This window comes from Plecotus auritus, assembly GCF_963455305.1.
Source record: "Plecotus auritus genome assembly, chromosome: 8".
Taxonomy (NCBI): Eukaryota; Metazoa; Chordata; class Mammalia; order Chiroptera; family Vespertilionidae; genus Plecotus; species Plecotus auritus.
This window is the reverse complement of record NC_137782.1, coordinates 86,945,914-86,971,416: the sequence shown is the minus strand read 5'-3', so window position 1 is coordinate 86,971,416 and position 25,503 is coordinate 86,945,914. Positions and strand designations below refer to the sequence as shown.

General features: G+C 39.8%; 2 protein-coding genes across 15 annotated transcripts in view; both read left to right on the top strand.

Annotated features, from left to right (window-relative positions):
* Positions 1–25,503, top strand: part of STAU1 (staufen double-stranded RNA binding protein 1) — a gene marked incomplete at its 5' end in the record, with an annotated part of 71,305 nt that overhangs the window by 6,000 nt on the left and 39,802 nt on the right. For 2 of the 14 annotated variants that reach the window (XM_080682891.1, XM_080682885.1), the window contains 3 exons: positions 16,598–16,802; positions 18,420–18,544; positions 22,207–22,363. The exons of 5 other annotated variants lie outside the window; for them this stretch is intronic. In XM_080682891.1, the coding sequence (XP_080539017.1) occupies positions 16,598–16,802; positions 18,420–18,544; positions 22,207–22,363 (487 nt within the window). Of the gene's footprint in view, positions 1–8,398; positions 8,470–16,597; positions 16,803–18,419; positions 18,545–22,206; positions 22,364–25,503 lie in introns of those variants that run through there. 7 more of the 14 variants (XM_080682892.1, XM_080682889.1, XM_080682888.1 and 4 more) reach the window with 4 other exon arrangements.
* LOC308255459 (ubiquitin-like protein 4A) lies at positions 4,625–5,282 on the top strand. Its single transcript, XM_080682899.1, has one exon. The coding sequence runs from the start codon at positions 4,703–4,705 to the stop codon at positions 5,180–5,182; it is 480 nt and encodes a 159-aa protein (XP_080539025.1). The 5' UTR covers positions 4,625–4,702; the 3' UTR covers positions 5,183–5,282.

The following is a 25,503-nucleotide window of genomic DNA, read 5'->3' as shown; positions in this document are numbered from 1 at the left end:
TTATTTTTAGCTGTGTTGATTTTAAATACCACCAGGTGCATAGTTTGCATATCTGTTTTGCCCACAACTTAATGCTCTGAACTAAAAAACCTTACCAAAGAATATAATTATTTTTAAAATAATAAAATTGTGAAATTATTGCAAATAGCTTATTTTAAAAATATCTATGTTCCCATCATAGTGAATAAGGTTGATGTAAAAGTGATTTATGTCACCAGGAAAGTGGAGGTAGAAGCAAATTATCTGCAGACTTGTTTTCCAGAATTACACACATTCATTTATTTGTTAAAAGAGTATATTCAGTGTGCTCCCTCTATTTCATTAATTCTATTTCATTAAATATATTCAATGAAAGCAAAGGAGGGAAATATATCCAAGAAAGTATTTGCTTTCAATTAAAAATTATTTATTTTTATTTTTTTATTATTTATTTATTTATTTATTTTTTTAAAATTAGTTTTTTAAATATTACACCTGTGGCTCACCTGTTTCTGTTTAATATGGAATCTGATTTGGGAGAGAAGTGTGATGATGGCTTTGACTTTATAACAGTAATGTAAGCAAAACAGGCCATTTTATTATAATATGATACAGAGGTCATAATTGTCCTAGATGTTTGTTTTTGTCATGTCTATGAGATGACAAACTAAGAAAATCTATTTAAGTGCCCTCGGGCAGTGGTTGGCAAACTGCGTCTTGCGAGCCACATGCAGCTCTTTGGCCCCTTGAGTGTGGCTCTTCCACAAAATACCATGGCCTGGGTGAGTCTATTTTGAAGAAGTGGCGTTAGAAGAAGTTTAAGTTTAAAAAATTTGGCTCTCAAAAGAAATTTGAATCGTTGTACTGTTGATATTTGGCTCTGTTGACTAGTGAGTTTGCTGACCACTGCCCTTTCTAATGCCGCGACCCTTTAATACAGTTCCTCATGTTGTGGTGACCCCCAACCATAAAATTATTTTCGTTGCTACTTCATAACTGTAATTTTGCTACTGTTATGAATCCTAATGTAAATACCTGTTTTTTCCGATGGTCTTAGGCTCTACAGCAGCGGCCGGGTCTTTTCTCTAAATCAGATTGTCTCTCTCTTTGTTGTAGCTTTTAGAACTGGTTGCCCACTGAGTAGATTGATTTTAGTCAACATGTTTTCTCTTTCCATTTATTGTGTAATTTTATAAGTGTAATTTTATAAGTACCTGTAAGTTTATATTTATAGATGTTTATGTGACTGAGCACAGGATTAGTGAATTTGCTGGATAATAATATTTGCTGTTCTTTCTTACCATGCACCAGGTTAAAATTACCCAGTGAAGGTTATTTGATGCAGGAAAGGAATCTGAAAGGTCAGATTGAATTTATCTAATAATATAAAAGCTGCTGTTTATCCAGCTCTTACTTTGTGCCAGGAGTTGAAGTAGACACTGTATGTTGTGTGGGAGACATTGATTGGTTGCCTTCCTCATGCACCCCAAAGTGGGGTGGGTAGGGAACCAGCAACCGAGGTATGTGCCCTTGACTGGGAATCAGGGAATCGAACCTGAGACTCTTCAGTGTGCAGGCTGATGCTCTAAACCAGGGGTCCTCACACTTTTTAAACAGGGGGCCAGTTCACTGTCCCTCAGACCGTTGGAGGGCCGGACTATAGTATAAAAAAAAAACTATGAACAAATTCCTATGCGCACTGTGGGCCGGGACGAGTTGGCTGCTAAGCAGGACAGGCAGCGGCACCCGGCGGGCCGGATAAATGTCCTTGGCGGGCCGCAGTTTGAGGACGCCTGCTCTAAACATTGCGCAGCACTGGCCAGGGCTACTGTTTATTTTTGTTTGTTGTGATAGATTGCTGCAGTCAAATTAAACTGAAAATTTTTTTATTTTATTTTATTTTTTTACATTTTTTTAAATTGTTTGAAGTATTAAAAATAGTAGTACATATGTCTCTTTTTTTCCCCCATTGACCTCCCCCCACCCTCCCCTTCCCCCCAGTACATGCCTTTACCTGCCCCCCCCCCCCCAGTGTCTTTTATCCATTGGTTATGCTTATATGCCTGCGCACAAGTCCTTCGGTTGATCTCTTATTAAACTGAAATTTTTAAGCTGATTCAAAGGTTTGGGGAGTACTTAGTAAATGGGGAGGAGGATGTTTCGGTAACTTTTTGTGTTGAAGGAGGCTTTACTCTAAATTATTGCTATAATTCTTCATGAAGTTTGTTAAAAATGATTTATTAACTATATACACCAGGTTGTTGCTAAGAAAATTAGTTTTTTAAAAAATATATATATTGATTTCAGAGAGGAAGGGAGAGGGAGAGAGATAGAAACATCAGTGATGAGAGTCATCAATTGGTTGCCTCCTGCACACCCCACATTGGGGATTGAGCCCGAAACCTGGGTATGTGCCCTTGACTGGAGCTGAGCCTGGGACCCTTCAGTCCGCAGGCTGACGCTTTATCCACTGAGCCAAACCAGCTAGGGCAGAAAAATTAGTTTCTTTAGAATTATAGTATTCTGCTTAATTGGAAGTGAGTTAAATAAGCTTCTAGTTAACTTTATAGGGTTAAGTGGTGATTGCTCTTTTTGCTTCCCAGCCATTTCTGATAACCATTTCCTGGCTGATGGTATTAGGAATACTTACTGTAATGTTCTGTTTGGTGTAGAACTGCATCCTGAACAATTTCTTTGAATCAGTGATCTTCTGAATAAGAAGCCTCTTTGATTGTCCACCCAGATAGTAGTCATCTCTTATTGCTAGCCTTAAAAGGCTAGATCAATTAAATTAAATCTGCTTTTGGATTGGGGTTTTAGTGAGAGATGGTGTATGAGTTTCCATTCTGTGTTTAATCTTAACTCAGGCAACTGTGTAGTCTATAATGACATATGTGTGTCTCATTAATCATGAAAAGGTGTTGGAAATATGTTTTTTTCTGGGGATGAATTGAGCAGATAATACTTCTTAAATTGTTACTGTAATGGTTCCCCTCAGGCATGAGCTTTATGATCTAATTAGATTTTATCTGATTCTCAGGTTTTTGCTTTTTTATTTTTTATTAATCCTCACCCGAGGATATTTTTCCATTGATTTTTAGAGAGTGTGGAAGGGAGAGGGAGAGACAGAGGGAAACATCGATGTGAGAGAGATACATCGATTGGTTGTCTCCTGCATGCACCCTGACCAGGGCCAGGGAACCTGTAACCAAGGTAAGTGCCCTTGACCGGAATCGAACATGGGACCCTTCAGTCTGCAGGCCGAAGCTCTATCCACTGAGCTAAACACGTTTTTGCTTTTTTGAAGTTCATGCTTTAGGTAGATTAAAATTAACTGATGCATGAATTTTCTACCTTTGCAGATTCCGCCCTGATAGAAATAGGGCCATTGTCTGCTGGAGCCATTGTGATTTTGTACAAAATGCTAGGCAGTCCTTTCCTCAGTCAGAAAGAAGATAATTTACATGTAATAATAAGTCTGATTATGCTTGGATGCTTATGTTCTTTGTTGCATAATTTAACCAACCTGCTCATTAAGGCTCCATGACCCTTTACCTAGATGACAGTCAAATATAGTTAAGTCAATAAGTTTTCTTCTGGTTTGTGAAAGAGTGAATCTTTATAGTCTGGAACATTTAGACTAGCTACTAATTTCCCTTTTAACTGAGAATTTATCAATATAAGCACCAAACATAAAAAAAAAATAAAGTAAAAAATATTCTTTTTGGAAGGATGAGGTTCTTTTTAAGTTGGCTACATTTTTTTTCTTAGTGTGTTTTGAATGTGATTTATTAATATCATTTTATGTATTATTTACTGTATATCCTAAGAAAGTGATGTTTAACAGCTAACTTTCGTATGACATGTCAGTTTATAAGCATTTTATTTACATGACGAGTCATTCAAGATTCATATGATTATTGTTTTATTAATCATGAAATTGGTGGAGGTAATATCACTTAATACATTAAAAGGTTGAGGCCTACAAGAGTAACTTGGTCAGGATTATTCATCTGAGCTCCAGAGTTTGGGACCCAAAACCTCAGATCTCCAATCAAGAGCTTTACCCACCATACGCAGGCAACCATGTGCTAGCTGGTTTGCCCTTATCCTAAATCAGCATTTTGTAGCCAAGAGATTTTTTATGTTCTCTTGTGTCTTCTTTAGTTATGAGGTGATGTGTATTATAAATGATTTGTTACTGCTAATTAAAATGCCACTGTGAATTATTTATTTAAATTTGTGTTGGGTTCAAGGTTATTCCTATACAAATGTGAAGTCCACGAAGACAGAGACTGTATCTTATTTGTCTCCTCTCTCCTCAATGTCTAGAATAGTGCCTACAAATAGTAGGTGTTCAATAATTATTTATTCAATGAATAAAGCAATGAAATTTTGTTATTAAATATATTTTTATTGATTTCAGAGAGGAAGGGAGAGGGAGAGAGAATCATTGTTTGGCTGCTTCCTGCACGTCCCCTACTGGGGTGGAGCCCGCAACCCAGGCATGTGCACTTGACTGGAATCGAACCCAGGACCCTTCAGTCCATAGGCCAACACTATATCCACTGAGCCAAACTGGCTAGGGCTAAAGCAATGAATTTAATTCATGTGCTTGAATTCTAGTATGTTTTTTTTTAGTGGACAAAAAGGGAATTGTGGATTCTGGCGCGCGGCAGGGGGCTGAGGGGTGCGTGTTGATCCGGATGCTGCCGCGGCCGCCATGAAGCTTACAGTGAAGGCGCTCCAGGGACGTGAGTGCAGCCTGCAGGTGTCGGAGGATGAGCTGGTGTCCACGCTGAAACATCTGGTCTCGGTGAAGCTGAACATTCCTGTGCCCCAGCAGCGGCTGCTGTTCAAGGGCAAGGCCCTGGCAGATGGGAAAAGACTCTCTGATTACAGCATTGGGCCCAATTCCAAGCTCAACCTCGTGGTCAAACCTCTGGAGAAGGTGTTACTGGAAGAAAGCGCCACGCAGAAAGTGGCTGAGGCCCCGCCCCTGCGCCTACTGGCCTGGCAGCTGATCGCCAAAGTCTTGGCCCGCCACTTCAGTGCTGCAGTTGCCAGCAGGGTCCTAGATCAACTACAGAGGGATTATGAGAAGTCCCTGAGCCGCCTGACCCTGGATGACATCGAACGTTTAGCTAGCCGCTTCCTGCACCCCGAAGTCACTGAAGTTAAGGAGAAGGGGTTCTCTAAATAAGATTCACGGAGTGTGGGGATGAGCCCGGCCAGGCTGCAAGCTGCATGTAACGTTAAATTTCATTGCTTTATTCATTCAATAAATGCTGCATGTAGCATTAAATGTGTTCTCATGTTGCAATTTGGCTTATAATACTAGCTGGTGGGTACCCAGGAACTTGTACCCGGCTCTTGCGAGGTGCCAGGCACCGCTGAAAGCACTTGACCTGGGTTGGCTCCTCCACCTCGAACAAAAGGTGGGACGGCCAAGACTCCTTGCAGCGAAGTGAAGGAGCTCAAACCCGAGTCCAGCCAACTTCTCTAAGTGCCTCAGAATGAGAAAGAGAAAGGGGCTGTCTGGAAGATGCCGAGGGATGGGCTTGGGCATCTGGTGTTGAGCCCACTGAGTCTAAACCCTCAAGTGATTCCTTTGCAGACCTCTGGCAGGTCCAGCCTGGGTGGGAGGCCGAGTGCCAGCCAGTCCCGGGCCCCCCAGCTGCTGCAGCCAGTGTGCACGCAATGAAGGAAAAGCAGCGTGGGTGAACATCGCCCAGCTCTGTGGTGTGACCTCAGGCAAGTCCCTGTGCCATGTTGGTCTCCAGCCATTGACTCTGCCCAATGAAAGCCACTCCTTAAACCTCACTCAGTTTCCTTCATCCTGACTCCAGACCTGGGGCGGGGCGGGGTGGGTGTCTGCAGCGGCCCTCTCCTTTACGTTCCATAAACTGAGGCCAGAAGCCAAGCAATAGCCAAGCATGACCCAGAGATGGGGTGGCCTGGCCCTTCCTGTCAAGCTCTTCCCTGGGCACCCTCTGTACTTGACTCCCGCTGGACACGGGTAGTTCCTGCTCCTTAAGGATAGGTGACTGGCTTGAGGTGACTCAGCAAGGCAGTGCCAGAGCCAGGCCTCAGCCCGGCCCCCATGCCATTTGCTCACCCACAGAATGGAAGCAGACCCTCCCCCCACCACATGTGCACAGGGCTTTCACTTTGCACGCCCCTCACTCTGCCCAAAAGGAAACCTCGGAGTGCCAGGGAGTGGGCAGAAGCACAGCCTGGTGGCACTGGTCCTCCCACCTGCCTGGTAAGTGGGCACTAGAGTTCACCTAGGCACCTGCTCCTTGGAGGAGGTCACCCAGGGCACTTGAGGCTGGAAGGAAGCCGTGTGCACAGGAGGATGGGTATCCGAGTCCTGCCACCCTCCCTGCCTGAGGCCCTGGGCTGGGAAGACGGACAGAGGCCTTCTGGGCGAAGGATTTGAAGAGCAGATGGAAGCCCCTGGCCCCACCTGAGAGCTGGGAATATCAGACAGCAGGGCCTGCATGGGAGCCCGTGTGATCTAGCAGCTCACGTGACAGACTTGCCAACGCTCTCCTTTATTCTGAGTCAGGAATTTTATGTTGAAATTTTCAATAGCACTAAAGGTGAATGTGAGACTTTGATCCAAAAAGGACTATTTCAGCCAGGCTGCTTTTGGTTTCCAATCATTGGTTTAACCATAAAGGAAATTGGTTTAAACAATAAAGGAAACTTACCGGTTTACAAAACTGAGAAGTCCAGGGGTATTGGCAGCAGATGAACAATTTCACCAAATACCCAGTTTCTTCCTACCTCCCCTCTGCGCTCTGCACTGTCTGCTTCATCTCAGGCTGCCGCCTCAGGAGCAAAATGGCTGCCTGCAGCTTCCACTGAACCCCTCGTTCATAGCCAGCACCTTCTCACCCTGTAGCATAGCTTCTTTCTCACTTGCCTCCAGCAAATAAACTCATTTTTATTGGTAAAAAAAAAAGGGGGTGGGGGAGAATTGTGTTTAACCCACAGTCTTTGTTCTTTGCTGCTGTTTGGAGTAAGTGCTGTATGGCATATATTGGTAATAAACATGATGGTTTTGGATTATCATTTGAAAATGGTTGGAGGATTTTTAAAAATGTTTATTTATGGAAGTGTGAATGTGTATATCAATCTCAGCCGTCACTTGTGTTGTGTAACGATGTTTGAAGTCCAAATGGTTGCAGACTACTACATTTCTTCCCTTTCCTCCTTTTTACTTTGCTTTGAGTTGTTGGCGGTTGTTTCTAACTATTTTCGTTATGTCTGACTTTAGCAGCTCCTTTTTCTCCAATCTTAATTATTTAACTTCCGTTTTGGGCTAGAAACTTAGATAACCAAATCTACCATAATTGTTCATTATAGATGGGTTTGAATGGAGGAAAGCCCCATTGGTAAAAGGCATGGACTCAATTAGGTGAGTCTTAGACATCTGTTTGGGCTGCTCAGAAGCCTTTTCCACTTTTCATTCATGTTAGTTTTTGATTGGGTGAGATTATGGAACAAATGGTTCTAGATTGGAAAGTTGTTATTATAGTATATTACAAAAAGAAGAGCTTGAGTTGTTAAAATATTGTAGAGCTAATAAGAGCACTTGCTTTTATTTCTAAAATCATTTGGACAGTAAACAGCTATTTTTTATTGTTTAATAAGTCACAGTAGCAGTGAGAAATTGAAGTGAGCAAAATTATGTTCTAAAAGTGCAAAAAGCATCTCAAAGTGAGAAATTCTATTTGCTACTGACTCCTGCAATTTAACACGTTAAGCGCCCTTTCTGTTTTGTCTTCCGGACAGAAAGTATAGTGTCAGTCATGGGTGACTGGGCACTTAACATGTTAAAAGGTGGGACAACTCTAGATAAAGCAGACCTGAGAGTTAGAGAATTAAACTCTTATGTCACTTAAAATCCTAAAGGATTATGATTTGGATTTACTAGAGATAATGTGCTTTTTCGTATTTTGCAACTTAAACTAACCATTTTGTAAAATTTCCTATCTAAATTGTATTTGCACACCAAGCACATGGTAAGGACATTTATAAATAAAATACTTATTAGTAGTTAAGCAGTTTAAAAATCAGGCTTGTGTGATCAGGCAATATATGATGTCCAGTTCCTTCTTTGAAAACTAAATCTTAGGCATTCACAGCTCTGTTATCAGGAAGTAATTGAGACTTAAAAGGAAATTTCTACTGTCTCCTATGTTCATGTTTATGGAGTCGTGCCTTTTGTAGACTCTAGAGTGTGCCAATCCAGGACATCATGTTTTTGGAAACTTCCCTACTTGGAAGTTTTAGATTTCCCCAAAACTTTAGCCATATATATATATATATATATATGTATATATATATATATATATATTCATTTTCAGAAAAAGATATCCTCTGTAAATTATTATTTCTTATTTTCCAGGGATTTTCTAGCCACATAACCTCTCAGACCTGAAACACAACAACATTGTTCCTGGAACACCTCTTTTTAAGGTATTCATAATTTGGCTCTGTAATTTCAGGCCTGTTCATAATTCATAATATTTTTTAAAATTTTCATTGACTAATGTGGAAAATGACATTTACTTCTGGCTATAATATTAGAGAAACAGAAGAGATTTTATACAGTTTGAATTTCTTTTTACTCTTGAGATTTAATTAGAAAGTAATTAAATGCAGGGGAAATTGTTGGCAAGATGTAAAACCTGCTAGCCGGCATTGCCATATACTTTAAATGTATAGATGTAAAAATTGAATACTGAAGTCATTAACATTACTCGTCAAATAAGTGTCTTGTTTATAGAAACTTTTGTAGTTTGCCTTTGATTTCTCAGATTGTTCATGTTAAACTTGTTTTTCAAAACTGTGGAACTAATTCAGCTTTGTTTTCTATTATGAGATAGGGTTAGGATTCAAATTCTGTTTACCACTGGCTGTGATCATTTAGACCAGAAAAGTTTTATAAGAGTGCTCCTAGGATTTTACAGTCTTTTATCTGCAAAATACACTGCTTTGTGTTTTTTAGCACTTTCTAAGAATTGAAAGCACATCATCATATCATATCTCTGAGGTGGCAGTAGTGGACAGATTAATCCAACATCCTTTGGAATGAGGAAATTGAAGCATCAGGAAATTAGAGAAATTATACAAAGCTCAGTGAATGGATTTACACTCATCACACTGACTTTGTATAATGCCTTTCCCCCCACCCCCGCCAAAGAACTGAATAACTTATCACACCTCAGGATTCCTTCAGGGTTTTAGCTTTCAGATTGCTAGGACTGAGGCTTTGTCAAATATATATATATATTTTTAAATATATTTTATTGATATTTCACAGAGAGGAAGGGAGAGGGATAGAGAGCTAGAAACATCGATGAGAGAGAAACATCGATCAGCTGCCTCCTGCACACCCCCCACTGAGGATGTGCCCGCAACCAAGGTACATGCCCCTGACCGGAATCGAACCCGGGACCCTTCAGTCCGCAGGCCGACGCTCTATCCACTGAGCCAAACCGGTCTCGGCTTTGTCAAATATTTGATTACAAAGTGATTTGGGGAAACTGAGGCTCTGGGCAGTGGCTTGCCAAAAGTTGTATGTGTAATTGCTATCTGAATTGGGAGTAAAACTGAAAGCCACAACTCAGTCTGATTTAATTTAAAATTTTTGGTTGCTACTTAGCAGCAAGACTGGTTTCTTAGAAACTGGGTCTTGGCACTAGTCTGTTTTGCATGAAGATGATGGTAAATGCAGTCATGTTTGTTTCTGGGAAGATGGCACATGGTTACAGACTACAATTTTCCTTTTCTGAAAGGAAAAGCCAGTTTACTATTATGTTGAACCAAGCCCCTTATTTGAGAACTAGAGGCCCGGTGCACGAAATTCATGCACTGGGTGTGTGTGTGTGTCCCTCAGCCCAGCCTGCACCCTCTCCAATCTGGGACCCCTCAGGGGATGTCCGGCTGCCGGTTTAGGCCCGATCCCACAGCCTGCACCCTCTCCAATCTGGGACCCCATAGGGATAGGGCCTAAACTGGCAGCCGGACATCCCTCTCACAATCCAGGACTGCTGGCTCCCAACTGCTCGCCTGCTTGCCTGCCTGCCTGCCTGCCTGCCTGCCTGCCTGATTACCCCTAGCCGCTTCTGCCTGCCAGCCTGATCACCCCCTAACCATTCCCCTGTCAGCCTGATTGACGCCTAACTGCTCCCCTGCCTGCCCGATCGCCCCCAACTGCCCTCCCCTGCCAGCCTGGTCCCCCCAACTGCCCTCTCCTGCAGGCCCCGTCCCCCACAACTGCCTTCCCTGCCGGCCTCGTCACCCCTAACTGCCTTCCCCTACTGGCCTGGTTGCCCCTAACTGCCCTCCCCTGGCGGCCATCTTGTGACAACATGGGCGCGGCCATCTTATGACCACATGGGGGTGGCCATCTTGTGTGAAGGCATGATGGTCAATTTGCATATTACCTCTTTATTATATAGGAGGATATGTCACAAGGTACTTCTTAAAAATCTCTAGCATATTATAGATATTCATTTTGGTTGGTTTAAAACAATTTTCTATGTTTTTATAAGTTTAGATTTTAAAAAGACCTCCAGTTTATAAAAATAATGTATTTGAGTTTAGTTTAAGAATTTATCTAGGGAAGCCCTAACCGGTTTGGCTCAGTGGATAGAGCGTCGGCCTGCGGACTGAAAGGTCCCAGGTTCGATTCCAGTCAAGGGCATGTACCTTGGTTGCGGGCACATCCCCAGTAGGAGGTGTGCAGGAGGCAGCTGATCGATGTTTCTCTCTCATCGATGTTTCTAACTCTGTCCCTCTCCCTTCCTCTCTGTAACAAATCAATAAAATATATTTAAAAAAAAAAGAATTTATCTAGGGAAGAGAGAGGAGCTTGATAAGGTTTAGAGCTAAAAAAGAAACTAAGATTTGCAGCTTGTTAGGTTGCAGAGGTAATTTTTTTTTCTTTAGTACACAGTATGGTGTGATGGTTTTTCTAGGATGAACCTTAAATAATGAATTCTCTTTTAGGAAGTGTTTCTTTAAATGGACCACCCAATGGTTACATTTGTGTGGAAAGAAAATCCTCCCTTGCCCAGTTGACATTGGGCCAACTGTAAGACAGGGACCACATTCAGTCACTTGTATTGGATGCAAAGGTCTTGAACAGCCTGGATTATTTCCAGGCATTATTTTTGGCTGATTTTATTGTCTTGTAGGTGATTGTGTCTTGTCAGGGTTACTTTTCCTGTGTTATCCTCTTGAGTACCAAGTACATAATGGTCTTTTTTTCTCTCTCTCTTTCTTTTAAGTAGTTTGGTTATATTTCTTTTAAAGAACCTTTTAGTATTGTGATTTGACATAAGGGCCTGCTATTGGACATTACTTGCTTGACGTTGTCTCTTTGGAAATTATTTTTTATGATGATAGTGATTGTCATGTTTCTATACTTGTGGATGCCCTGTCTGTAGATGTTTGGATAATTATTGGAGTCAATGAATTGCTGTTTTCCAGGGACAGGGAATGGCAGGTGCTGGTGGGGGGTAAAGTTGGGAGTAAGTTTACTTGCAGAAAACATACAAGCACATTACAACTAGAAAGATGTATCAGAGAAGTATCTTGGAAATAAAGGTATTTAGGCGTATTTCAAGGTTATTGTAGGAAAAGTGGTTTCTTCCTTAACTTTTCCATGTTGTTTACAAAGTTTCTCTGAGAATGGAGCCTCTCAAAAATTAAAGAGAACAGATGAATAGATTTACAGTTGGCTGCCTAAAGATCTCTTCTGCAATGATTCTCATCATTGATGTTTCTGTCTCTTTCTCCCTCTCCCTTCCTCTCTGAAATCAATAAAAACATATTTTAAAAAAAAGATCTCTTCTGTATCATTGAGGAAAACTTTAACAAATTGATTCTATCACTGGAGAATGTACAATCTGACATATAAGGGTTCACATGTAGTAGATGCTTAATAAATTTCTGTTGAATATTGAATAAATATATCCTAAAGTTGCTATTGATACTACAAGTGCTTTATCATGGCAAGGAACTGGAGTACTCCTTTGTATCTGTGTTTCCATACCACTCAAGATTTAATAAAGGAGTTCAGTGGAGAGATGTTTAGTGAAATGTTTGTGGCTATCTTAAAATCTTAGAATTAGGATGACTTCTTTCCTTTTTTCTTTTTAAACACATCTTGTTTGGAGACATCACTTATTATAATGGCCAATGATATGTTGATTACACAAAAGTACAGATACTTCATTATAAATTATAAGTTAATGCAGTTAAATATTAGATATTAAAAACGATGTTTTTCTATATTTGTTAAAGCAGTTATGTCATACCACAATGATTTAACGTTAGTTGAGAGTGAATAAGACTAACCATTATTGTAGATAGTTCTGTAAACTGTTTCTAGAAGGGTCTGCCTTGTGCATTAAATCATTCACATTGTACTCAGTATGGCCTAGTCTTGGTAGATTCACTGCTTAGTGAGGAATATGCATTTTGTGCCTGATCACTTTTTAGCACATCATGTATTATTTAAAGAATGCTATTGTAATGTTTAATGTGCTCCTGTTCCTCTTCCCACAACCCATTAAAAAGTACTTGGCACTTGTAAAATGGAAGCTGCCAGCCAAGGTGAGACTCCGTTTTTATGAAAAGATTTTTGTATCACCAAGCCAAAGTTAGGACCCAGGATGGGTTGGGCAGGGGACAGGGCCAAGGAGGGGAGGCTTGGAATTAGGAGGAGTCTTTTCAAAAGGCGTACCCATAATTCTGTTATATCACCCCTCTTTGTGGTATAGTGCTGATATATGCTTTGTAAATTCTGGATTTGAGAATAAAATAAATGTGTTTTCCTGAGTTGGTGTCTAAAACTCTTCATATAGGAAAAGACCAAGGCCCTCATCTCTGCTGGAGGCAGGAGGCAGGGAAATAGCATAACACAGGCTTTACAGTCAAAGGTGTTTTCAGCTCTGGGAAAAACTGAAGAGTCTTTGTGTTTCAAACTTTTCAACCTAATTTTACTGTGTGTAAAATACCAATGTTCTATAAGAAAACTCCAACGAAGTATTTTAATCTCTCGAGTCCCTAATCTATATGGTGGAAAACAGTACTTAAAGATAGGTTAAAAAGAAAAAACAAGTTTTCAGTTTAGGATTTAATCTTCAGGACAGACTACTGTTGAGCACCAAGTTTTCTAAATTTATACAGACGTAATATATCCAAAATTCCATGATTCCCCTGAAGGCTGCTGTGAACTATATAAACAGCAGTAGTCAAAAGCTTTATTTGTTCTTTGAATTATGTGGGTAAACAATATATTTTTCCTCATTTATAACTATGATAGCTGCCAGGCTTCTCTTTAGGAGAGGAGCATTTGTTTGGGTAAAATATTAGCATCAGTTTTTTAGAGCCTTTGAGGTGAAAAGGGGGTTTCTTTTTCTCTATTAGAAAATATATAAGCTACTTGTTATATTAGTGTAAGATTTTATTTTGTGGATTAGTATATGTATACTTGAAACAACATCCTTGACCCCTCTACCCACTAGATACCAGTAGGTCCCCGCGTCCCCCAGTTGTTACATCCAAATAATGTCTCCAGGTACTGTCACATGTCTTTGGGGAACACAATTACCCCCTCTTTAGAACCACTGCTTTAGATTCTCTTTTCAGGCCTGAAGACACATAGAAGTGTTACATTAGCAAATGACTAAAAATTTATTAGCAAATGAGTACTGTTTGTTGGATTTTAGTGTTGGAAGTTAAAAATTTGTAAAGTACACAGCCTTATTAGGAGAGTTATTTTTTTATTTTATTATGTTTTGAACTACTTGTTTTCAACCAGTTGTTATAAAGACATAACTTCAGGTGAACTTGAGGTTAACATTTCTGGGACATTCTTACTTAAAAAGCTTGTTTGTTCCCTTTCTCAACTTCTAGAAAATCTGTATATTTTTGTCTGTGATGGAAATGCTGGCAGTGGGCCTGCTGTAGATAGCATTCGCCAAAATAGATCCCTTTGGGCCCCTCCCTTTCTAAATTTAAGTCATCCATTCAAGTCTCAGACTCTCAGGAGTTACTGAGAGCAGAGTTGGAGAGCAGAGTTGGATTGTTCCTTCTGGGGTATGGGTAGACTCTGAAGCAAACACTTGCTTTTGGCTACTTTTTTTTTTTTTTTTAAATATATATTTTATTGATTTTTTACAGAGAGGAAGAGAGGAAGGGAGAGGGATAGAGAGCTAGAAACATCGATCAGCTGCCTCCTGCACGCCCCCCACTGGGGATGTGCCCGCAACCAAGGTACATGCCCTTGACCAGAATCGAACCTGGGACCCTTGAGTCCGCAGGCCGACGCTCTATCCACTGAGCCAAACCGGTTTTGGCTACTTTTTTTTTTTTTTTTAATATATTTTTATTGATTTCAGAGAGGAAGGGAGAGGGAGAGAGAAGTAGAAACATTTATATATATATAAAACCCTAAGCGCTGAAGTGCACTGACCACCAGGGGGCAGATGCTCAACACAGGATCTTCCCCCTGGTAGTCAGTGCGCTCCCACAGCTGGAGAGCCACTTAGCTGACCTATAGGCTCCAGAAGCCAGGCTCACGCTGGCCAGCACAGCTGTAGTGGTGTGAGCCTCTCTTGCCTCACCTCCGGGCAGTGTGTGGCAGTCACCGTGGGGCCAGGATGAGCGGGAGTGGTGCCCAGCTTGGGCTCGGGCTCCTCCCTGGCCACCTGCCACTTTGTGCACTTCTACATCCCCTGAGGGGTCCCGTATTGCGAGAGGGCGCAGGCCAGGCTGAGGGACCCCACTAGTACACGAATCCGTGCACCGGTCCTCTAGTCAATGATAAGAGAGACTTGGTCAGCTGCCTCCTGCATGCACCCTACTGGGCATGTGCCCTTGATTGGAATCGAACCCGGGACCCTTCATTCTGCAGGCTGACACTATCCACTGAGCCAAACCAGCTATGTCCTTTTGGCTACTTTTTGGCCTGTAGTTGGTGTCCTGAAGTGTTGTGAGTATACTATAAATGACTTCTTTTTTTTTTTTTTTTTTTTGTAGAAAAATGCCCTCAAGACAGAGTTTAGAAGGAGAGGGAGAGGAAGAAGGTGAATAAGAGAGGGAGGAGGAAGATTGAGAGAGAAATATATTTTGGCAGCTGAAGGAAATAAAAACAATGAAACAATGGTTCTGGACTTGTTTCTTGATATTGGCAGCTTGTCTGCTAAGATCATTATCTAGATCCTCAGTGGAACTGCTATTTGGTTCTGACTCCAAAAGTAAACAAAAGAAACAACTGCAATATTGGGCAATTTTGTTGAACAGGGTATTGTTTATGCCTCTGTGATCCAGTCATATTGTAGTTGAGGTTTGGGATTTGGTTTGGTTTGGTTGAGGTTTGCAGTCCTTTTTGCTTTCAGCAAGAGAGAGTATGTCAGGAATCCTCAAGTACCTTAATTGTTCTGCTCATTCATCTCTTTCTAGAGGTCTAGCTTTCTTTAAAAATCATTTTTGAGACTTTTGAAAAAATTAAAGTGATGAACAATTACTCTGTAATAAAACCTCTCATTTGTTGGCTGGTTTCTGCTTTCTGTTCTTTGTTGCTACTGGTTATTTTTTTGAGTACATTTGCCTTCAGTATTTTCAGCTATTTGAATAATGGTCATGAAAATGAGCAGAACTGTCCTTATTTTGGACTTGTGGAGAAATCAGTGTATTTAGAAAGAATGCCTTTGGAGCTTAGAATACAGTCAACAATCTCCTCTGCTTCTCTATGAGGCCTTACCAGCCACAGCAGTAAAATTGCCAGTCTGAAATCTGTTCCTCTCTTCTTCATCTTCTCTATTTTTGCTTTTAGTTGTATAAATTAATAGAATGTTTTCTGCTATTCAGATTTCTCAGGATCAAGCAACCGTTTTCTTTGGGGTCTGTAACTGAGACCATCTCAAAACAAAACTCTTAGGAAAACAAATTGATCTTTTATCATCATAAAAAGAAACAGCAGAAGAGAAATTCTTCTCTTCAGTCAACTTAAAGGAAAGCTCTAAAGGTGCCAATCTGAGCACGTTGCCCTTAAATGGAAGCAGTATTTACATTCACCTATTAATGGTGTTACAACCCATTTGCTTTCAGCTTCCTAGAATTTTGAGGCCAGAAACTTTTACCATATCCCATATGGTATGAAAAAACCTCTCCATATTTTAACATTTTTATATTTTTAAATATAAGCTGCAATTTATAATTCTTAATAGTCACCAATAAATATGATACCCTATTGATTTTCTTCATAAAATGAACATGCAGAGCATAAGGGTATTGTAAGTAATTTAAAAACACTGAGAAAGTCACAAAACCAGGAACCTTCTTGTATACCAAGGAGAAACAGTTCTAATACATGGTCATAGCTACATGCTAAATTGGGCTGTTTTCATGCTTGAGAAGGTGACACCAGTTTTGACTGAACATTGGCAATTACATATCTCCTCTATAATTTACCTTTTTATTTTCTTTCCCTTACAACTTTTAGGTAGAACTTTAGACTTCATAGCACTGAATTAACCTGCACTGAAAGCTGTTTACCTGCAGTTGTTCACTTTTGTTGAAAGTGACCATGTCTCAAGTTCAAGTGCAAGTTCAGAACCCATCTGCTGCTCTCTCAGGGAGCCAAATACTGAACAAGAACCAGTCTCTTCTCTCACAGCCTTTGATGAGTATTCCTTCTACTACTAGCTCTCTGCCCTTTGAAAATGCAGGTAGACCTATTCAAAACTCTGCTTTACCCTCTGCATCTATTACACCCACCATTGCAGCTGCAGGTAAGCAAGCGTATGAATCCAAGTGTCTTCTGTTTCAAATGTGTTCTCAGCCTGTTTTTTGATCTAAGTAGATTTGCAGAGCTAGGGAGCTCTCATATTTATCTTTAAGAAGCAGAAGAAAATATTACTGCCCAAGCTTTTTTATCTCAGATATAAAACACTTGGTTGTGCATTGGATTGAATGGAGGGCTTGGTTGACAGGCCATTTCAAAATGTAAAAAAAGAGAATTGAAAACTAAATTATAATGTCTAGTCTGTTATAAAGTGGTGGCTGGCAGAGAGAATTGAAAAATAAATTCCACTTTGGATAGTCATTGTTGTATGGGAAAATCCTGCTTTTAAAATTATTTCCCAGAACTGACAACTCTTGTAAGCCCCCTTTTTGTATGTCTCTAAGAATTTATCCCAAGCAAGGGGGCAGTCAGCTTTACTGGCAAGCAGAAGAGTGCATTGGCATTTGTTAATTTTTATTTTGAATAAGTTTAAGTTGAGATTCCAGAGGTAGTTTGGAAATCCTAGTGAGGATCAATTAGAGATTGAACGAAGAAGCAGAGATTTATAAAAAGGAAATAAGTTTAGAGGCACTGAAATTTGATTATTAGGAAACTAAAAATGTGCTCATTGATTAGAAAAGACTTGAAACACCTGAATAAAAAATCAGCTAAAAACAATATTCTCCCTCTCACTCCCCAAAGTGGCAAAACCAATTAAATGGAGTGTGAGCATGGTTGTCTCCATGCAGAGTCACCTTTTAACAAGTGCCTTTCTATCCCTTACACCTGATAATTTCCTTTGCATTTCATTATTTTATTTCCTTTACTTTGTAAAGCTATTCTTAGAGTGTTAGCTTGTCCCACTCTGAGCTGCATGGCTCTAGACATCGTTTGACTGGCTCACCAGATAGCATTCTTGACTTGTCATAATCCTAGAGATTCAGTTTTACCCACATTTGCCATTTGAGTCTGGCTTAAAAGGCAATGGCACCAACTATTTCAGTTCTCTGTGATGTATTGCTTTTTCTTCTAATGTGTCTTATATCTACATTCTATTGACTTTGTAAAACTCATGCCCACCGAGGCCATTTTATTTAACTTAATATAATTTTCAAAAATAGCTAAGGTCTGAGGATGGCAGCCTCTGGAGATCAGACTAGGGGACACCCTGGAATGAGAAGTTAAGTGTGTGGAAAATGACAGTTATTGTTTGAGAAATGGTGTTGGCATGTTGTGTGTTGTGAAATAACGACTAGAATACAGCTGACAGCTGTTGCCGTAACCAGTATATGTCTGCTCAAAAGACCTCCTTGTTACTCTCTTGGTTAGTTGTAATAGCAGTGCTTCATCTGATTTCAGATCTTGCTTGCCTGCCATGGTTTAGTTATTCCCCTGACTTCTTACTCTCTTTCTTTTAAAGACACCCTCTCCCAGGTGAGCTGGACTCAGCTGGTTCAGAAAAGTTCCCAGCTGTCTTCAGGCACGTGCCCCCATTGTGGTTTGCAGTTTTGCATTACTGCTGCTCTAAATCCTCAGACCTTTAGTTTGTTTTCCCTCTTTTTCATATCCATAGGAGAGCAGCAGTCTGTGTACTTGACTTCAATGCTCTTACGTTATTTTTCAGTTCCTTCTAGCATGGCACACCCCAAAGAGAAAACCCCAATGTGTCTTGTGAATGAGTTAGCCCGTTTCAACAAGATTCAGCCTGAGTATAAGCTTTTGCGTGAGCAAGGTCCAGCTCACTGTAAGGTAAATATTGTTCATACTGCTTGTGCATTTATAACCCACCAGGAATGTTTTCTCTCTTTTTTTATACTATTGCGAGTGGTGCTATGATTCAAAATACATATTTTCAAACTACTGTGGTTGTCTTAAAGAGATTAAAAGATATAGATTTTGGCAAGTTGATTCTTTTTTCATCCTTGTAGAATGGGTCAAATAAAAGATATACTTCTGTTTAGGACATTTTGCTTTTAAAGCTCCAATTAGTATATTCTCAACCACCTGCAAATGATTTCCTGTGAGTTTTCCAGGCTCTCTGCCATCCTGGCTACGGCCTACCTCTGGCTTCTTTCCTGCTTGTTTACAAGAGTACCTTAGGGCAGGGAGAGGGGTGAACTGAAAATCAGTTTTGCCACTTATTAGCCATCAGGTAAAAAGTTTGAAGATGAGAGGTAGGAATCAGTCTCAAAGTGAGTATTTTTGGATTGTCTCTGGTGTCAGTTATCCTTGTCATTCCCCTTATCTTAGAGAATGAAAAATGACTATAATGTAAATCTTTACTATTAGTTCAGGAATTCAGTTTTTTAAGCTTGTTTAATATTCTTGCTAATGCAGATCTTGGAACTTAAATGTTTGCATATCTAGTTTTATCTGTTGCCAGTGTAGTATGAGAGGATATAGTATGAGAAGTTATAGTATGAGAGATAAGGAATTCAGCCTCCTATTTCTGATCCTAGTTTTAATGAATTGTCTCTTTATGTCTCATTTTTGTTGACATGCACACCTGAAGTCTTAAATAATAAGTTTTCTTTTCATTTGACTAAAAGTAACACCAACCACTATCATAATTAGGAACCATAGCATAGGTTAGGTAAATGGCCTTTGGAGTCAGACAGAATTGGGTTTGAATCCTAGCTTCTTACTAGTTTTGTGAACTTGAGCAAGTTACTACTTTTTTTGAACCTCAGTTTCCTCATCTGTAAAATGGGAATAATAATACCTACCAAATAGGTTTATTGTAAAAACTAAATGAGAGAATATGATAAAGTATGGAGCACAATGCCTGGCACTTAGTAAATGCTTGAGAATTGGTAGCTATTATTATTAAACAATTATGCATTTAAGAAAAACAGATTTTCCACTCACATGAAGCTAGTTTTAACATTATTCTAAAGCATATTTTGAAAAGTTACTTTACTTTCAGCAGGCAGTTAGTCATTTTCTATAACTGTTCTGTTTCTTCTACAGGATTTTTTTTTGCATACCATAACTTTGAGATTCCCTTTATTAACTATTTTGATATTTTTAAAATATGTACTTTCTTACTTAAACTTTGATACTCTAAGTAATTTGGCTGTGTGGTCAATCTATAACTGCATTTTTTTTTAAACTTACAACTCGTTCAAAGAGGAAGAATTATTCCCTCCTAGTTGACTGTTAGACTATTTAAAAAGTCAGAGGTCTGGTGTACACTTAATTTTATAAAAACTAAGATTCTGACTTGCTACCACCCCTCCACACAGAAGGCAACAGAGTGACAACAGCTCTGGATGAGTAAGGTTCTGCTGAAAGGCAAAACTGTTAATGGAATTAACTCTTTTTTTTTAAAAAAATATATTTTATTGATTTTTTTATAGAGAGGAAGAGAGAGGGATAGAGAGTTAGAAACATCGATGAGAGAGAAACATCGATCAGCTGCCTTCTGCACACCACCTACTGGGGATGTGTCCGCAACCAAGGTACATGCCCTTGACCGGAATCGACCCTGGGACCTTTCAGTCCGCAGGCCGATGCTCTATCCACTGAGCCAAACCGGTTAGGGCTGGAATTAACTCTTTTTTTTTTTAAAAAAAATATATTTTATTGATATTTTACAGAGAGGAAAGGAGAGGGATAGAAAGCTAGAAACATCGATGAGAGAGAAACATCGATCAGCTGCCTCCTGCACACCTCCCACTGGGGATGTGCCCGCAACCAAGGTACATGCCCTTGACCGGAATCGAACCCGGGACCCTTCAGTCCGCAGGCCGACGCTCTATCCACTGAGCCAAACCGGTTTCGGCTAACTCTTAATTTTGTTTTTTAGCATTTCTCCTTCAGTGCCTTTCCATGAAAGAATCACGATCATGACCCAGGGCTTGCACAGCATTGCAGGCTTCTGCTCAGACTTCATAGGCCAGCCAGGGGTTTGTGTTCATGCTATTGGTGCTTAAATAACTAACCTTGTGAAATGCAGCATAAATCCAGAAAGCCCCGTGTTTCAAGGGGGATGAAGGAGTCTTTCATTTTTCCCCTTTAGTGGAAGCTGTGCACTGAGGGAATCCTAAAGTTAAGACCTATAAGAAAAATCAGCTATGAAGGCTAGTCACCGCCCCCCCCCCACCCCCCGCCTTTATGCACCATACTGAAATGACCTAGACCAGTGGTTGGCAAACTCATTAGTCAACAGAGCCAAATATCAAACAGTACAACGATTGAAATTTCTTTTGAAAGCCGAAAACCGACTTCTGCGCATGGGCCATGAAGTTTCAATCGCACTGTACGTGCACGCCCGCACGTGGTATTTTGTGGAAGAGCCACACTCAAGGTGCCGAAGAGCCGCATGTGGCTCGCGAGCCGCAGTTTGCCGACCACGGACCTAGACATACTGAAGTCAAGATTTCTCATATAAATTATTTTAAATGAAATAAAGTTTTATTCAGTGATAAAATCAGGAGAATAAAGCTCCAAAGTAGTGAGTCTCACTTTGGAGTGCATCATGATCACTTTGGAACTCATTAAAATTAGACATGTTCAGTTGTCCCTCATGTTATTAATTGGAAATCTCTCGGGGTGTGTATTTTACCATGCTTCTTAGGTTATTCTTCAGTTGCACACCGAAATTAATGAATCACAGTGCTCTGATGGGTCATCATTTCTGACGGTATTAACTCAATACTGATAGCATTAACATAACCTAATTTTAAGAGTGGAGTGCAGTTACCTTTATACTTAAAAAAGAGGCCATTTGTTGAGAACGAAATTAGCTGTTTTGGATGCCTCCTTAAAATTGAATTCTGAAACATTTTTTTAACTCTGCTTGCTGTGGATCTGATTTTCTTCGAGGAAGTGGAGGCAGCGTCTGAATAGTGCAATCTTAGAAAAGTGAAAGGCAGCATTTTAGAACCTGGCTGACATTCCCAAATTTATTCAAGTTTTGTCCTACTGGGGTTGTGTTTTCAGGCAAGAGTCCACAAATACATTACAACATCAAAACAAATACCTTAATTTTATATGAGTTGCTGTAATGTATCTAAATCAAGTTTGCTAAATTTCTTCCATAATAAGTAATTGGAAGACAATATCTATTTGGATGACTTCCAAATAATGTGTCTAATATTTTAATATATAAGAAAACATTTTACAATGTCTGTATGTACCCCCATCTTTTAAAGCATAGTTTTTTCATGGAGTGCTATTTTATTTATTTTTATATATATATATATATATATATATATATATATATATATATATATATATATATATAATCTTTTTGTGTTTATAAAAACCAAAAAAGGTGGTGATGAGATAAATTACCAATATAATGACCAGGCCTTTTAAACCATGACATAAAATATGTTCAAGGTCCAAATGACATTACAACTAACAGCAGGTTTCATGAATTGAGAGCTCACAATTTTCATTTGTAGGTGTTTACAGTACAGCTAACACTTGGAGATCAGCGCTGGGAAGCTGAAGGAACTAGTATTAAAAAAGCCCAACACACAGCTGCTGCCAAAGCTTTGGAAGGAACAAAATTTCCTAAACCCATAGCCCGCCCTTTTCGTAGCGAAGGAAGGAATCCAGGTATTATGCATGAGCCAAGACAGGTTCCTTTCAAAAGTATGTCTAGAGGTACCCATTTAGTATGTATATGAATTATTTCTTAACTAACTTGTTGAATTTTGAAAGCACAGATTCTGCACTACCAGTGGCAAATGCTTATCCCAACTCTATAAAGCAGTGGTTCCCAATCTGTGGTCCCTCCATTCCTGACGGTCTGGAGAGGCATTCATGGGAGGTGGCGGTGTCACCAAATAATTACTAAAACTTCAGAAAAGCTAAGTGAAAATACATTTTTCCCCCTTGATAAGTTTGTACAGATTGCCACGAATGTAGGTTTTAGTTAGAATCACTTCAACTCAGTGTGCTGATAGTGATTATAACATGTTGATCAGGAACCCTGATTATCAGTTATATGTCTCCTGATCTTTAAAAAGAATGAGAATATAAATACAAATCAGTAGATAATATCTCTTCAAACAAGGAAACCAAGTGAGAAAAATACTAATAAAGAAGAGTGTCTGCTGAAAGGTTGGGAACCCCTGACCTGGCGGCTGTGGGAGGAATGGCTATTTTAGCAGTTACCCTTGAAGTACATGAAGTTATCCCAGGCCTTTTGTATGCAGGAATGATCCTGGAAGACTTTACTCCACTTTTCTCATTGCTTTTGATTTCTTTGTGATATTGTGTCTTTAAATTCATTCTCTTCTGCAGATAAATGTGATGGGTCAGAGTTGATCTTAAAATGATTCAAGTTATATTTAATATGCAACTAGATGAATTAAGTAAAATGTAATTCTGATGTTAGGTAGAAATGGGTTGGTTATTCATGTGACCCTCTGATTTTTCAAATGCAGAAATATTCTTACAAATTTGATTCATGCACTAAATTTAGACCAGTTATAGTACAGAATCAGGACATTTTTGTTTTCCTTTATATAATACCCAAAAGAAGCATTTTAAAGTGGCTTTTTGTGTGCATTTAAATTGAACTTTGCCATTGCTAGTGTTGTTCTGTGTTTGATATGAAAGAGTTTTTAAATGTGGTTGTGCACTGACACTCATGTTTCCAAGTTGTGTGTTGTTGTTTTTTTGAAGAGTTATGAATTGGATGAACTTAGAAAAAAATTGAAAAATGAATAGTGTGTATTTTCTAAAGTTGATAATTCTGAGGTAACCCAAGATATATTTGCTCCTGTTGTGTGAAAACAATTCCTTTTCCTAACAAGTATAGCCACATGATTGATTCGCCAAATCCCATTATAAATAGTGAGAATGGAAATACCTGAATATTTTGTGGTTCTCATTTAACTTCACCAGATAGAATTTACTTGTCTTCTCAGTGTTACTATACCTGCCTTTATTACACATTGTGTTGTAGTTCTTCGAGTGTATTTTGTTTTCTTTGAGCTCCTCTGGGGCAAGAATGTGTCCTTGAAGCTTAGCACGGTCCTTTGCATCCAGATAGTACTTAATAAATGCATTGTTCTATAAAATAGTGTGTACAAACATACTTCTAAGTGTAAGCCAATAACCCAGTAAATCAGTACAACCAAAGTTATATCAGGCCTGGCTGGCCTGGCTTAGTGGTTGAGCATCGACTTATGAACCAGGAGATCACAGTTCAATTCCTTGTTAGGGCACATCCCTGGGTTGCGGGCTCGATCCCTAGTGTGGGGCATGCAGGAGGCAGCCGATCAATGATTCTCTCTCACCATTGATATTTCTCTCTCTCCCTCTCCCTTCCTCTCTGAAATTAATAAAAATATATTAAAAAAAATAAAAGTTATATCGGTTAAGTGTTCCCAAACAATAAAATGATTTGGGCAGTCACCTAAGATTTTTTTTCCCTCACCTGAGGATATGTTTTGTTTTTGTTAATCTTCATCCGAGGATATTTTTTCCATTGATTTTCAGAGAGAGTGGAAGGGAGGAAGAGTTGGGGGCCAAGAGAGAGAGAAATTGATGAGAGAGAGAGAGAGAGATTGACTGGTTGCCTCCCACATGCTCCCAACTACCTGGGGCATGGAGCAAACCTGCAACCCAGTATGTACCCTTGACCGGGAATTGAACCAAGACCCTTCAGTGTGCAGACCTATGTTCTAACCACTGAGAACACTGGCCAGGGCTCAGGGATATATTTTTATTGATTTTATTTATTACTTTAAAAATACAGTTTTTAAATTGATTTCAGAGAGGAAGGGAGAGGGAAGGATAGAAACATCAATGGTGAGAGAGAATCATGATTGGCTGCCTCCAGCAAGCCCCCCACTGGGGATTGAGCCCGCAGCCCCTGGGAATTGAACTGTGACCTACTGGTTCATAGGTTGATGCTCAACCACTGAGCCATGCCAGTCAGGCTTTATTGAGAGAGAGAGAGAGAGAGAGAGAGAGAGAGAGAAAGAGAAAGAGAAAGAAACATTAATGTGAGGGAGAAACATCAATTGGTTGCCTCCTGTATGTGCCCCAACTGGGAATCGAACCCGTAACCTTTATTGGTGTACAGGATGATGCTTCAACCAACTGAGCCACCCGGCTAGGGCTTACCTGGGATTTTCTAAAATACATTTTTATTGATTTCAGAGAGAGGAAGGGAGAGGGAGAGAGGGATAGAAACATCAATGTTGAGAGAGAATCATTGATCGGCTTCCTCCTACATGCCCCCTACTAGGGATCAAGCCCACAACCCAGGCATGTACCCTGACCGGGAATCGAACCATGGCCTCCCGGTTCATGGGTCGATGCTCAACCACTGATCCATACCAGCTGGGGTCATCTGGGATTTTTTAATCATGGAAGTTATATTTGTGACAACTGGAATATGTGGCTTTCACTGATAACATGTTGTGTTAAATTGTCGCTCCCTCTAATAGCCCTTAGAGCAGCAGTTGCTATCCAGTGGTCCATGGACCACTTGGTGGTCCATGAGGTCTGAAAGGTTGGCGATTGCGGCCTTAGAGTACATTTTGTGTCTTTAACTGTGTATTAATATCTAGAGATCATAGCAGATTCTTGGATTTCCTGACCTGATGCCTACCAGTGAAGTACTTAGACTCTTTCATGAACTGTATCATGAATTCAATTAATAGAAAGCATGCTATTCTTTTTTATTTTAGTGACTATCATTCTCATGTAAGAAAAAAGAAACAGTTCTTGTGTTAATT